The sequence below is a fragment of the Pleurodeles waltl genome, chromosome 9 (genome assembly GCF_031143425.1).
Source record: "Pleurodeles waltl isolate 20211129_DDA chromosome 9, aPleWal1.hap1.20221129, whole genome shotgun sequence".
In the NCBI taxonomy this organism is placed as follows: Eukaryota; Metazoa; Chordata; class Amphibia; order Caudata; family Salamandridae; genus Pleurodeles; species Pleurodeles waltl.
In genome coordinates, this window is record NC_090448.1 from 225,398,929 (window position 1) to 225,415,164 (window position 16,236).

The 16,236-nt window shown below is 43.1% G+C and overlaps 1 protein-coding gene across 3 annotated transcripts in view; it reads right to left on the reverse strand.

The window, feature by feature from the left end:
• EOGT (EGF domain specific O-linked N-acetylglucosamine transferase) overlaps nucleotides 1–16,236 on the reverse strand; it is a 264,417-nt gene that overhangs the window by 132,675 nt on the left and 115,506 nt on the right. For all 3 annotated transcript variants that reach the window (XM_069206579.1, XM_069206580.1, XM_069206581.1), the window contains 4 exons: nucleotides 6,916–7,024; nucleotides 6,741–6,835; nucleotides 6,544–6,648; nucleotides 2,657–2,763 (listed from right to left, as the gene is read on the reverse strand). In XM_069206579.1, the coding sequence (XP_069062680.1) occupies nucleotides 2,657–2,763; nucleotides 6,544–6,648; nucleotides 6,741–6,835; nucleotides 6,916–7,024 (416 nt within the window). The remainder of the gene's footprint in view (nucleotides 1–2,656; nucleotides 2,764–6,543; nucleotides 6,649–6,740; nucleotides 6,836–6,915; nucleotides 7,025–16,236) is intronic.

The following is a 16,236-nucleotide window of genomic DNA, read 5'->3' on the forward strand; positions in this document are numbered from 1 at the left end:
ATTTGTACGTAGCAGTGGCTGTTTTGGATGCTCCTCTTTTTTTGCCCCTCAGAAAGGAGCCCCTGTGTTGGTAGGTTTGAAGGGCACCCATTAAGCATTACTTCTACTTGGGGTCCAAATAGGTGTTCCCCATCAAATGGTAGGTGCAGTAGCTATTGTTCACATCAGGTGCCTAATAATAACGCTGGTGTTTACCTCCCTTGCACTAGTGTCTTCTGCATCTAGTGTGTATTGAATTGTGCTGCTGGATACTATTTTGCCGCCTTTTACTAATTCTGATCCAGGTTGCTTATATTCATCTGGGAGGTGCTGGAGTAAATCCTGCATTTCGTCCCATTGTGCCTGTTGTATCTAAATAGGAGGGCCACTGAGTTTGCAATTCTAAGAAGTTGGATGCGTGGGCAGCAACACACTGCATTATTATTTTTGCCCTCTTTATCAGTGGGAGGAGCATCACCAATACCCTGTGGGTTAGCCTATTTCCTAGCTGTAAGCACTACCAAAGAGTCTGGTGGGACAAGCCATTTTATGTAAGTAGGGTCAGTTGTCAAGGGTTTGTACTTTTTGTCAGCCCATGGTGTTATAACCCTTTATTTTACGGGTTGCCTAAAGACTTCAGCTTTGGGTTAAAGCATGCCCTTCCACATTGGTAAGAACTGGAGAATGTGCTTTGCCTTGGAGAGGGTTTCAACCAGAAAATCACCCTCATCCTGTCAGGTATACATTGCTACCTTATGGTATTGTGGGGCTCTACGGAGAACCTTGTGGTATGAAGTAGTGTTGTCTGGTGGTGAGGGTATAGAAGTGTAAAAATCCAGATCCTCCCGAGGGTTGACATCATAGTCGCCCCATGGCTGGTCACTATCCCCAGTGTCACCTTGTGGACCATGAGAGTAAGGTGCGTCATAAGGGGTCAATATGATGAGTTGGACTGTGTCCCCCTAAAGATGATGTTGTGGATGACCCTTGTGGGTGAGTGTGAGGGGAGCGCCGGGGTGATGTTGGCGGTATCGGAGAAGGTGGTAATAGTGGGAGCAAAGGTGTGGGAGTAGACTGTAGTGGATCAGGTGTTGGGGAAGTGGTAGTTCTGTTGGAAACAGTATGGGCCTAGTACCCCTATCCTTTTGCTTCGTGCTTGGGGGCTTTGGTAATTGGTGCCCCATGATCTCCTCTTCAAAAGTCGTTTTCCTCTTTGGAAGTGTTTCTGTTGGTGGGATGTGTGGTTTGGTTACAACTCTTCCTGCGTCTGGGTTAATGAATAGAGTCTTTTGCTGTGCATAGAGGTGTTCTTGCAATTTTGTGAGAATAGGCTGAACCAGCCTTTCCTTTGGCTCTGTGGCTTTTTTCTCAGCTTTCGGCGTTGATATAGGTGTGGGAACCGAGAGCTGAAAGCTGAAGATGTTTTCGATGCCGAGGATGATTTGGCTCTTTCTGCATTGTATGCGCCTTGGACACGGGCTCAGAAAGGGGCTTCAACTTTGTAATGGTCGGTGCCTTTGACTTTTCGGTGCCTTTAGAAGTTTGTTTAGGCAGAGGGACAATTGTCTACTACTTTGCCTTTTTCTGGATACCTCCATGGCCCAAGGGCTGTGAGGTTCCATGAGCCAGTGAGTAGGTTTTTGTTTGGGCATGGGAGGCTTTTGCTAATGTACTCATGTGCCCCATGGAACGTTCGGATTTGTAGTCGGATTCTGCACCTTCCCCACTGCTGGCCAGGAGAATGGGAGCATCCACTGGCACCTTCCTGGGCTTCTGTTTCCACCTCGACGCCCTCCTCAGCATGGAGGCTCTGCAGTTGATCTTTGAAGATGTCAAGTGCTTCGTCAGGTCAAGTTGTCTGCATTGTTGTATGTACCCAGTGCTGTTCTCTACATTGGTGAAGAGCCTTTTTGAACCGAAAGGCCAAGCTGGCTTCACACACCATTTTGTTGTGTTCAGGAGACAGGGAGAGGGTGCAGAATATGGGTTGGTCTTGGCTGGAGTATTTGGCTTGGCACTTGGGGCAAAAGCTGAAAGGAGTCTTTTCCATTACTCTGTATGTGTCAAGTGAAAGAAGATGGCGATGAAGGGTAGAAGCCGAAGTTGGAAACCAGGCCAAGGCATGCAGAATGAAGGATGTCGCAAAGACCAATAGTTGCTGTTTTCCTGTGTTATGCGTTGAAGGCTGCTGAAAGAGGCCGCTGGAATGCTTCGAATCTTCAATTCTGGAGCTAGACATCCAAACCTTATGGTGGAAAAACATTCTACCAATGGAGGCGATGAACATGCGCAACACAGGCAATAGGAGTCACTAAATCCTGTGACTCAAAAGACGTCTTAAAAGAAAAACAAGTTGCAAACATCAGAGCCCAACACTAGATGGCAGGAGGATGCTAAGCATAAGTATCTACGGCCAACACATGCTACGGTTCTAGGGTTTAGAAAGTTCTACTATTCACAACGTAATAAAAAATAACACTGGGTATCTGATACACAGATGCCTCTTTGAATTAGGCTGCAAGGGTCTTCCTTGAAACTTTCAATCCATTTAATACTTAAGGATTTTGTACTGTTTCGTTTCCTGGTGGCGGTCTTTCATATATTGAAAACATGTAACTGTAGAAAAAAATAGAGTTTAATTTTACTATATATATTGAGACATAAATATTTTGCTTACCTGCATCTAACTTCATGAATATAGTTGGCTTTTTAACAACGAGGTCGCATTTTCCATCTTCTATGGGTGTAAAGTTCAGAGACGTATATGCCTGAAGCTCTGCAAACCTGTAATTATTTAATTACATCAAGGCATTATTATGAAAATAGTGTGACTAGATTTAAATATCTTGTAACTATGCTTGAAGCCTCCTCGCAACCAGAAAATAGAAGGATAAAGGCTACTGAAGCACTGGTATATTGGTTCAGACATATTCTGCAACAGTTCAACATGCAATAAATTCACATAAAGATGAAGTCAAAAGCTTGAATGACTCAGGCAAAGAATAAACGTCAAAAGAGAGGGGAGACATTCAGTAAAATCCATGAGAGGACAATTTTGAATAAGTCCATCTGTTCCTCATGAAGATGATAGTTTAAAACTAACCAGAACCATAATTTCTAACTGACTCTGATTCTCCCACCACAATTGGGCAACTTCCAGGAAACAAAGATCAAAAGAAAATATGCTAGTTTCAGGGCACAAGGCAAAATGGCAGTAATAAAAAGGAAAAATAGCCAAGACCTAGGCGAACAAACTCCGTAACAAGCTAGACCCCCAGGTCCGTATCTCAACCTTTTTATTACAGATTCTGGTATGACGTGAAAGCAGACATGACAGAGCAAACACCAACACCTCCAAATTCCCCACTCATGCACAAAACGTGTTTCTCTGAGTCCCACCCATTAGTGGCTTGAACGAAATCTAAAGGCCTCTACACTAATCATTACAAGAAGAGAGACTCTCTTCCAGTAGGAGACCAGACATTGCCTAACTTTTAGCCAAATGTCAACCAACGTCGTGTAGTCAAAGAATAGTCATCCAATCACTTGTCTGACATAGCTGTCAGATATGGTTCAGAGACATTTACTAGCACTATATACAGTTCCTTACTTAATAAAAAAAATTATGATTGGCCAGTTTGGATGTACTGTGTACATTATGACCACTATGATGACCTCCTGCACAATCATCTGTAAAAGCAGCCGAAAATCTTCAGTTAAAGCTAAAAGTGTCTCAAAACAGTTAGTCCTTAACAGTTGGCAGATCAGATTCTGTGATGAGGTTTGTGATACAAGCTCACTTCCTTCAATGCATCTCTACCTTCAAGAAAATCAGTTTGATATACCATTAGACACTAAGGGTGAATAGAGGGCAGCCTGACTTAAATTAGTCTCAAACTCACTCTTTCTGCTTCAATTATAAAGTGGAAAAACTGAAGGAAAAAGTTATCAAAGACTGGTACAGGTATACTGATGTAGTCAACCGTACTATAATTCACAACTGCCCATACAAGAGTTCATCAAATCAATCCAAAACACATGCTCATTCAAATGGAGATTTTGTATTTTTTCTTCACATACGAAAATAAGAGGCTGAATTGATTTCAGTAACTGAGACTAAAAGGAGGTAGGTTATGAAGGTTGTAATGTAGGTAAGTTCACAGATGTTCACTGAACATAACATGCTTCAAAAGACTCACATAAAATTTCAGCGTGCATTTCTAATTGATAATTTTCTTAACTAGGTCTAAAACTGATTAAAGTATTGGAGTAAACAGATCATTTGTTTTCACGTATTTGCTACCGATCATGGTGTGTAATAGAGGTTTATGGTCTTGTAATCTAGTGTAAAAATTATTTCTGTTGTACTCGTTTTTTGTAAATGATCTGGGTGTTTTCCTTCACTGCATCTTTTGGTGAACGTCTCAGGTGAAATACATTATCTCAGTATTTCAGACCCATACGCATTCATTCATAAACTGATGTGCGGCTTTGACAATATCAATATTAGGACAGGTCTAGTAGGAGAAACTATAATCCAACCCAGAAAGATCCCTTCACGTCCTTTGAATTATGTTTATACTTTCCAAATGGCCAAACTTTCCATGGAGGGTTTATTTCCATATTAGCGGTTTCTGCTTCATTGATGCTGAGCCGCAGTTTGGAGAAAGAGCAAACTTTCAAAATTATGTAGGTGCGAGTACTAAGTAAACAAGGATAAAGGTAGAGAGCACCATGTAGGGCGTATCATAATCAGCACAGAAAGAGGCAGACTGCATGGGACTCTGTGTTCCTTTAGGTTGCCAGAAAGTTTAAAATAACAATTCTTGAATAGGTTATACTTAAGGTCGACATTCTAGATAAAGTCTAACTTAGCACTGTATTATGGGTTGATTCTGATGGAACTCACCCAGTTTGTCACTGCAGGGGATTTGTTACAGATAGGAGATAATAGGTTGCAGTGTGGGGTAATTCCTGCAAGTGGCAGTGTTCTGTAGCTATTTAGTGCCCCTAGTTTCTATTCAAAGTTATATGTAATTGTCCCTAGAAGGAATGTATTATGTAGTGTTGCACTTTATTGTCACTTCATGCAATTCACTGTGATGGGTGATGAGACCCTAGGGCTCACTGAAGTGACTAAAAATTCTTAGGATGCAGATCAGTGAGTTAGTGCCACTAAATTGCAGAACTGTGTAGTGACTTATTTTATGTAGAATGCAGTGGAGTGTGTTTTTTCAGAATCAGTGGTAAGTAGTGCAGTGTGGTAAAGTACACCCCCTAGGATGCAGTACCATGTTGTGGGCTACTCTCCATGGCATACAAGTCCAGGTAGTGGCTTGTGGTTCTTGGGATAAATTACAATATGGTGGATTTTTCTTTGTAGAATCTTATGCAGTGGGACGTGGAACGTGACGGGTTTGAACTTCACGATGCAGTACATTTCTGTTGACTGCTGTGCCTACAATTCAATGTAGGGAGAAGGATTGGTATTTTTATGATGCAATGCGTCACATTGGTATACCTACAATGAAGTTGTCAGTTAATATCTCTTAAGGACAGTGCACTGTCGGTATTTTGATGTCTATAAAATGCAGCGTGGCGTACTAAGTAGCTTATGGGAGGCTCGGGAAAGGATTATGGTATCTGTGGGATGGCGGAGGGGTTTACAGATTCTAAATGACAGCAGAGTGGGTCTCAGCATCGGTAGTGGAGTCTTAGGGCCACATGAAGGGGACTGGGGGGCTAATGAAAGATCCAAATTCCAAAGGAGAGTTTATTTGTCCATGAAGCCTGTCTGAGGGTGTTTAGGGGCTGACAAATGATCTCTCAGGTTGGCTGATGAATAGCTTACGGTTTGCTGAGGGTCTATGAGGGCCGGCGGAAGTAATATGAATGCCAGCTAAGGGATCCTGAGAGCATCCAAATAATGGATTATGACATGCTGATAGTCGTCTTAACATCTGACTGAGAGTAACTGAGCGCAGGCTGAAAGCCAGCAGAGGGGTACTATGGGTAATCTGAAGAGGTCAAAGGGGATGGAAGGCCTGCCGGGAGGCTCTTGGGATTGACAGAGGAGTTTTGAGGGATAGCACAGCCAGCAGCAGCAGCCCTCTGCCAACACTCTTCATATTAAATCTATTGCTGAGGCTAGCAAACCCCCAGAGAAGGCCACCATTCCCACTCTCTCTCCAGAATACACTGTTAATGGATTCAGGGCTATTTAGCAACAGACTCTGCTGCTAATTATGTTGTACCACTACTGTGTTTGATGGAAAAATGGCACTATTGCTGCCCATGATGTACTTGCTCTGGGAGGCTGGAAGAAGATTGCAGTGCTGCTTCTATCTTTGCTGTATACACTACATACTGTTGAGGGTACTATACATTTACTGTTTGTAAGTGAGGGGCGTGTATCATTGACTTTTATGTCGGTGGGGGGCCACGTTTTTCCCCCAAAGATGGAGAACTCCAATACATGTGTTTGAACACCTTAAAATTCAACCTCTTCTAGTTTACATGCATAAGAAGTGTTAGGTTCTACAGTGGTGAAAAGTTCAACCGTACCAAGATTGCAGAGGGCTTTTACGTTGATTTTGAGCCATCAGCCCTTGAATATCAAGTTTGCAGTGCCCACCAATTTCACCACTTTGGATAAAATCTTCTTTAAATCTAAAATACATAGAAAATAAAACAAATGTATTGATCTGTATTGTAGGGATTAATAAAAAAAATTTTTTGAAGCAAACCGAATGCCGATTTACCTTTCGCTGCTCCTTTTTGGGGATCTTAAATCCAAGTACAAGTTTGTTGTTCTGCAATTCTGAAGGTTGCTTGAACAGGACAGCATAGAATCCGCCTGGAACAAAGATAATTTTGAATATAATAAAAGTCCTGTCAATCAAAGATTACAATCTAGTATATATTTTTTTTACCTACACTTGACATAGGTTTGCACAGAATCTGCATTTCATCCAATCTTTCTTTCACATAGCCAAAATCAGCTTGTTTCCAGAACACTTGCCGAGCAGTCTCAATGTCATTAGCCCTATAACAGGAAAAATAACTATTAGGTACTGGAAACTACAACATAAGAATACACTGACTACATAAAAGCTTCTTAGCCATGAAATCCAAAATAAATTATTAAAAATTCACTTACTAAATTCTGGGAAATTAATGTTAGAATGTATGATACAAGGTATAATATATATATATATATATATATATATATATATATATATATATATACACACACACACACACACACACTGATATTTCATATTCACAATAAAATGATATTTGAATTGGGGAATTTCAAGAACAAACAAGCAAATGTAAAAAAGAAAAAAAAAAAGAAAATGATTAAAAAACCTAAATGATAAATGTCAGAACCAAAAAAGCAAACTACACATGCCAATAACAAATTAAACTTGCTTAAATAACTGGACACGCTAGAAGACTTTCTTGGGGGTCTTAAGCCCCAGGCATGGTGACATTAGTGGGGAGACTCCATCTCCCAGTTTACAATGCACCTGGAGGTGCGATCATCACATGACTGGCAAGGGGGCGGGTCTGCCCCTCAACGAGCGTTCTGAATGCTGCCGGCTTCTCCGCTGCGGAGGACACACTGGAAGACTTTCGTTTGGACCTAACTTTGTGTAGGGTGATCAGGATGGCGCCACAGAGGATTTAGCCCCATGCCCGAGTGGGGATGTCTCAGCAGGACATGTCCAGGTTGAAAATACTCAGAAAAGCCCTAGTGTGACTCCTAGGTGTAAAGGTAGGAGATGTGTGGCTACCCCAAAACAGAGAAGCATTCCAGCTAATGCAGGATCCAAGGTCACGTCTCTCTCAGCAAATGGGTGAGTCAGGTCACCTTCCGGACGCTTACCTGTGTGAACACAAGGGTATTTTGAACTCCAAATTAGACCTAATTTTATCAAGGCTGGCCCTGATTGAATCCCGAGTATCCCAGATCTTGGACCACTTTAAAATGCCTGTAGCCCCGCAATTAGCTCAGAGCTAATTCCCTTGTGAGGCACCTAATAACACTGCTCCGCCTCACCACTGAGCTCGACAGTGCATACCAACAAACTAGTGTCCCTATCTCAAGCTCCTCATCAAGGGTCGCAACAGATGTTTCTTCTACCCGCACCCCATCCCCTCCCCCCTGCCAGGTCCCTTACTATCTATGGTTGGGTCCTGTCCTCCCGCAGGAGTTGCCCTCCATTTCCCAAGACAGGAGTGGATTTGGTAACCTGCCCCTGGAAGCGACCCTGTACACGGTAGCCCGAGGGAATGTTCCTCCCCAGAACAACTCGCCACCTGAATCTTCTGTGGAGTTAAAAAACTAAGTGGCACACTGGTTTAACTTACATTCTAACTTAGGTACGGAGATCTATGGCTCAATTAATACGATCGTGAGGGTAAGCTGGTTGAGTCCTGATGTCAAGAGGTGGGAGGGTGATTGTGTTGCAGTTAACTTTAACAAACCCACTATTGCTGCACGTGTCCTGACTAACCTAGGCTCACTCAGATCCTCCAGCACAACCAATATTCAGGCGCTCCCACTTTTTTTTTATTTTATTTTTTACAAGCCAGAAACAGTCGACTTTCAAAGAACTTGGACTGCTGGGGGCTGGCCCCTTGTAGCACCATTATATGGTCCCCGTTGGTGTCCCCGACCATGTGCCTTCTGAATAGATTTGCTCCTTTGAATAATCTTGCGTCTTGTGATAGACTCACCAGACCTGAGCTATCCCTTTCACTTACTTGATAGAGGGGAGGAAGTGGGAGCTTGTTAAGGCCACCGGGGTAGGAGCCAGCTTTGCTCTGAGGCTGAGCTCTTGGTTTCCGAGCATTTTAGACAGGCTTTACCAGGTTATGTATGTCTCCAAGGCTTTACATAGTTGTGAGGTTTGGGGATACAAGAGGATTGATAAGGTTCAGGCTGCAGAGAATGTGTTCCTCAAACACATCGTGCAGGTGCAAAAAAGTACTCATGCCTTCTCTGTTCATCATGAGCTTGGTTTAGGTTATAAAGGAGACCTTGTTGCTCTCAGATGCCTGTTTTGCTGGATTAAGATCTAATCTAGGGAGGGAGTCCATCTGAACAGACAGATGCTCTCTAATTGTCTGTCCCTCGATCAAACACTCAAAGTCCCTTTTTGCCAGTAATGGCAGAAAGGATATAATTTCTAACCCCTATTCTCATTCCTGGAGCTCAAAAGGGTGAGGGATTTGTTTCTAGAACACACAGAGCTGATGAAACCCATGGTATTGGGGACTACGCTGCTAAAATCTGTTCAGGGTAGGCTACCATATTTATCCCTTATATCTAATGAGTGGGACAGGTTCCTCTTGATGAGGTTCAAGTTTAATCTGTTACACCACCTAATGGCATCCCCCAGGGGATGGAGCCATCCAGGAACTTTGGGACCCTTTGGTAGTGACAATATGTTTCCATAGGATACCCTACATTTTTTTGTTGTTCTATAAATATTTTAGTATGCCAAGGAAGTTATTTATTCTCCTGCTACTTCATCTAAGCCCGCCCCACACTTGTGTTCTTGCAGCTCCTATCGAACGAACTTGTTTTATTTACGGTCTCTTGCTTTTTAAATTTTAAATGCCGCATTGTGGTCAAGGCGCTCCAGACCCGATTAATTATGCTGCTGCTAATGGGTATTTTTTTATTTTATGTACGGCTGATACTGTCTTTTTTGTGATCTTTTGTAGTTTTTATAATGTTCCATGCACATCTCCTCGGTTTTATGAAATTTTATGTGTTACAATTTGATGTTCTTTTATGGTTGTATTTTCAACCGAATAAAGATTATAACTAACTGACCAACCGAACGGAGATTGTACTGAAAGCTCTTGCAAGCTGTAGGAAAATATTTAATCACAGCTGACGATCTGACAAATGATAGTAAATGCAAATACACAATTTAAAGGTTGCTTTTAAGTAGTGTGTCATAAGGAAAAAAAATAAAACATCACATCAACATGATCACTCCAAAAATTTGCTAGGCAACTGTTGATATTTGCAGAAAGTGGGTTATTAGTTATGAAGGATGCGAGTCTTTCACAAGTAATAAGTTCGAAACATTCAGTTTATTGGGGACCAAGGGCCCTGTTGTAGCTCGACTCTCCCCGGGTAGTGAAGCAGTGCGGGTGGTGGTGTGGGCTAGTACCCCAGTCTGTGGTATGGGTTAGTCCCCCATTTTGCTGAGTTGCAACAAACATTCAATGAAACATTAGTCAGTCAGTGCTTTTTCTTATTAAAAGGAAAACATTTACATACACTACTAAATACTATGTATTCATTTACAAATATCTACATATAAGCAGATGGAAACACCTATGGTGACACCTTCCTCATTGCTCTCACCCCTAGCATGCCCTAAACCCTAAGACCATAGTACTCCCACATTTACTAGATACAATGCAAGGGGTGTCATTATCAAATGGGACGCCTACTGCCTTTGTCACGGTGTCACCGAATCAAGAAAAAAAAAGAAATAGATCATACAAAACGAATGCAACACCATTAAGATCACTATGTATAGTACTCTCTTACAATAACCTTCATGAAACCAAAAACATTTCATTAATAATTTTATCATGGTCAATAAAGCATTATGTACAAATTATATTGAAAGCTTAAGTCTTTCTTTTACTTTTAACTTGCTCCTACTGCACCTTTAAGACCGACTCACTCCAGAAACTATCTCCAAGAGTGCTTGGAAACATCTGTAACTTCTCCTGCAAGCATTTACCCTGCTATGGGAGTAGGCTTTTACCCTTTTGTTTACTAGTGTGACCTTGCACCACAGCTGCTACTCTGATGAGGCATCCGACATACGCTTTACTTCTGGGGCAGCATTGGGAGCCCACTCTGTCCACCACAGGCAGGAGCCGGCGTTTTGTTTCCTCCACCACGCCCTCTCAGGCGGGTGGTCATGCAGTGTGTGCCCACTCACCCCAGACACAGGCACCGGCAGAAGAGACACACTCCACAAAAACAGGCAGCACAGCACCAGTCGCCTGGGTACTTCTGCCCCAGGGAGGTGGGGTCTCTAGGGACAACTTCACTTGCACCGGACCCGAGGAATGGGAGCCCCAGCGTTAGATATTGCCTTTAGAAGGTGACCACACACACGCCACACATGGCCAATGATTGCGCCAAACCTTGACCCACCGCAGGGTATATTTTTTTTATCCAGCATAGCGCTATGCACATTGCTTCCCTGGAGGACCAAACCTTTCAGGCTGTTCTAGCCCCGTAGGACTGATTTGTATGGTGGTGGTGTCATTTTGGTCCTGGCAGCAAAGTCTAGCCTCCAAAACCATTCCCTTTAGGCCAACTGGCCGCTAACTTTATTTTTTGAGGTGGAGCTTGGTTTTACTACTCCTGATGCTGCGAGGCCCTAGAAAGTATAAAAGCAAAGAATCTAGGAGGATTAAATGGTTGCTACAATAATAGTTTATTGAGCTATAGATCCTTGTTTAACCTCCAATCCAACTGTATTTTTAAGGAGTATTGAAAGGACTTTGTTTATGCCCTGCAACATTTACCCAACATATTTTGTACCATTTAGAACTGGGGAGGCCTCTAGTCTTTGAATTTATTATTTATAGATATTACAAGCCACTCCAAGTATGACTGTAGGATACGCTCATTTGTGGGAACTGGGTACAGTGAGGGTTAGAGGGAATATTGTCGGTAAACTACTTAAAAGATAGTAGGGAAAGCCCTTTAAGGAGAGGATGACTAGTTAAGCACGGACATATTCTATGTCTCTTCAAGTTGTACAACACAATTCAAACAACCAATACTACTAATATTCATGATAAATGTAGAGCTGAGGAATATATAGGATACCGTTTGTTTACAGGGAATACATAGGACATTGTTTGCTTACTTCTTGCCTCCTTCATTGAACAATGGATAAGGAAATATGACTCTTGGTATGACATGCTCTATTGTGAATAAAGATTATATTATATATATATATATATATATATATATATATATATATATATATATATATATATATATATATATGTCTTCCACAATCACATTCACCAGCGGGTTGGTGCTGGGCAGACCGGCACAGGGCCCATTACTAATTTGCAACCAATCCTTGGTATTCACAGCGTGTAACTCCAGGAAAAAGGGCCCGCACTCCGGGATGATGCTATAGAGAAATGTATTTAAGCTTATGCGTATCGACCCTCACGGTCTTCGTCAGAGCCTCATTACAAGCGTGGAAACAAACCACCATTACCTTTAAAGGTGCAACATCACCACAAAGTAAATAGATAAAACATTTGTGAAATTGACAGCACATTGCCCCATTTACAAACAATAATATTGCAATACCTCATCCCGGAATGCGGGCCTTTTTTCCTGGAGTTACACACTGTGAATACCAAGGATTGGTTTTATATAGTTCCAAAACGTGTTTTTCTCATGCAATTTCCCACAGGGGCTTTAGACACGACTACAGCCTGAGCCACTAGACGGAATTGCGCCAAATTTGACAGAACATTCCTTTTGGTCCAGAAAGAGCCCTTTTTGTAATTTGGGGTAAATCCATTCAGTAGTTTAGGAGTTATTAAAGCAAAATAAGTTTGTATATCTAGGGCTGCAGATCCACCGTGATTGCTGTGGTTAGCTGGCCGCAACCTGAGAGGAAAGTTGCGGCTGCCATTTTGTTAATCAGGATTCGGTTCCCAGCGTGGAAAATAAAATTAAAAAGTGATAGGAGGAGTCAGGACAGAGATACCCTGACCACATGGGACTAATGGAGGGGTTTGTGAGGGACCCCTCATGGGCAAGAAACTGTGTAAATACTTATTTTATTTTTAGCACACAAGGATCTGTGGATCTATCCAGATACTCACGGATTTAGTTGGATTCGGGTAGATCTGTGGATCCAGACCCCAAATTAAAGAAAAAAAAACACATACACCCACTCACAGACCCACACACCTACTCACACACTCAAACACCCACTAACACACACACACACACACAACCACTCACACTCCTATAGACACTCACACACCCACTCACAGATCCACACAGCAATCATACACCCACTTACACACCCACACAATCACTCACACATCCATACAGCAACTCACACACTCACAGACCCACAAAACCACTCACACAGCCACTCCCAGACCCACACAGCCACCCACACACAAACTCACACACTCAAACATCCACTTACACACCCACAAAACCACTCACATACCCAGGTTACAGGGACATTACAGTTAAGATATATCATTAAATACTATAGAAATTCACTGAGAAACCAAAAGGTTGCAGGGATGTAATAGTTAGGAATTAGGATTTTAAAAACCTTGGAAATTCACACACAAAAAAACAAAAGTTACAGGGACGTTATAGATTGGTCTGGAATTTACACGCACAAAAGCCACAGAAATGAAGCTATTATAGTTAGAGTTAATTCAACTAACTATAACTCGTCCCCTAAGGTAACTATAACTGACACCCCCACCATACATTGCTACTTATAACACATATTATATCACTCATGACATCTTCTATGACATCACTGGTAATATCACTAACATTTCCAGTGAAATTATTGATGAGAAAACTGTGCACCCATAACTTTACGGCTCTGCGCCACTCTACTCTACTCCACGCTATGTGCTATGTCACTCCACTTCACACAATGTCACTCAACGGCACTCTATACCACTCCATGCTACTCTACGCCACTCCGCTCCATGCCACTCTACTCTGTCATTCTACTCCACAGCACTCTACCCCACTCCATGTTACGCTACTCCACGCCAGTCTACTGTATGTCACTCAACATCACTCCACACCTCACAATGCCACTCTAAATCCCTCTATGCTACCCCATTCTATACCACTATATTCCATACCACTCCATGCCACACAATGTCACTCAGTGCCATTTCACTCAATGCACACTCCACTTTACCCCTCGCTATTCTATGCCACTCCAGTCTTTGCCACTCTATAGTACGCCACTCTACGCTACGCCACTCTATGCTACTCCACTCTACTTTATGCCACTCCAGTACATGCTGCTCTACTCCTCTCCATGCCACTCTACTCTATGCCACTCTACTGTAAAACACTCTACTGTATGTCAATATACCCTATGCCACCTCACTGTGCCACTCTACTCTATGTCACCCCATACCACCCTACTCTACTCCACTACTAAGTTTCAGCCGCGCTGAACAGCAGCCACACTGCTGTACAACATGGCTAAAAGACCTGGAGTGGCTTCTCCATTTGTGCATTGGGGCTTTGACCCCTGTATTTTTCACACACCCCTGCACCCATCATAATTTATAAATATTAAATTTAATTTTTTCTGCTCATGGTGCTTTTAAGTTGCATGCTGGGTGTCTTTCTGCAATACGGCGGGGTGGGACTTAACTGATTGACAGAAGGCTTTCTGGTCTTGAAGTGTGCATGTTGGGTTGGAAGGGTGTCTTTCCGTGGCCAGCCCTTCATGCCCACTTGAGGCCACTCCTACCTGCACTTTGTTAGGAACCAGGGGAATCGCAGCCTCAGCCCCTCGTTCTCCTAAGGGGCGTTTGGTTCTCCTGCTCAAACCAATCCTGGTGCTGCTCTTATATTGTTTACTGATATGTACATTATGGGAGCAGCATTTGGATTGGGTCAGAAACTGCGGTAGGTAGGCCGGCCTCTAGTCCCGACTCCTGTACGCAAGATGCAGCACAGGTGTAAGAGGCACAGAATGTGGCCAATCAATGTATGGATTTATTTTGAAGCCATGCAGTGACTGGCCATTTCTGTCCCATCCTTTGTATTTGCTTCGTGCTCAGCACTAGTACCAGCAGTGCACACTAGAGAACTTAGGTGGTCATTATGAACACGGCGTAACAACCGCTGTGTTCATGCTGGCGGTCACAACACTGACCGCCAGCGACCCCGGAACCCTGCCGGCCAAATTATGAACATTTCTGTGAGCCGGCGGGCGGAAACATTGTTTCCGCCGGCCGGGAAATTGACGGCGGCTGTCAATGCCTCTGTGCGGCAGGTGCAGTTGCACCCATCGTGCAGGTCACTGCCTGGAAATCGGGCAGTGACCTGCGTGACGGCGCATTGCACTGGGGCCCCTGCACTGCCCTTGCAAAGTGTATGGGTAGTGCAGGGGCACCCCCCCGCCAGCCTTTCTCAAGGCTGGTGGAAATGGAAACATTATCCGCAGCGTAGCGCAGCTACCCTGGCGGATAGTGTTTCCACTCACTGCCAGGCTTCCTGATGGCTGAAACCTGGCGGTGAGTGAGGGCTGGCGATGGCGGCCCTCACCCAGTCCATTATGCGGCAGGTTGTCCCGCCATGCCGGCTGGCGGTTTCAGCCATCAATGCCGGCATGGCGGGACAACCTGCCATGTTCATAATGAGGGCCTTAGTGTCTGCCTGCGGGCTACAGTCCAGAAGCACGCGCATGGCGTTGAAGCGGAGACCCAGACTTGCACGCTTAAATCCCTATTTACAGCAGTAAGTAAACTTAATTGATCGAGTAGCATGTTTGGTTTGCTGTCAAAATGATATCAGAAAAAAGTGAGCATCTTGTCTTAAATACCAGGTAAATAACTCACCAACGCTTTTTCCTTAAAGATGGAAGTCAGCAGATTTAGAAATGCATATTAAACACACTTTAACTTTGCCTTTGCTTCTGAACAACACTTAGACTGCAGCGTGCACATGCTAATGTTCCGTAACGCTCGTGCGTAAGTCTTCATGTCTAACCTATACGTCTGCGCCCCCCACGTTCCATTAGAGCATTTGCGAGACCAGTGAACTCCCAAGCTGCAGATCAAGCAGTGTTGGGGTGGTGCTCCCACCAGAGAACGCAAAAACATTCCAACATTCCGTACTGTCAGCCAAAAATTGTGCCTACCCATATCACAGCATGTGAAAGACATTGCCAAAAACTAATATCTCTCACATAAACTAGATCTATTGGCTTTGCCAATGCTTGTTATTTCTTTAGTCATTCATCAGTTGAACAAGGACTTTCAAAAGTATTTTCGTTATTGCAGTTTTAATTATTTACAATTCTGTTTAAAAATTGATTAACAGCCATGGATGTTTGTAAAAATAGTCCACCCTCTTGTGGGCAATGTAACTCGAATTTACTACAAAACAGCAAAAAGAACATATTGAAAATATTTAATTGTACTCTATTTTAAAAAGCT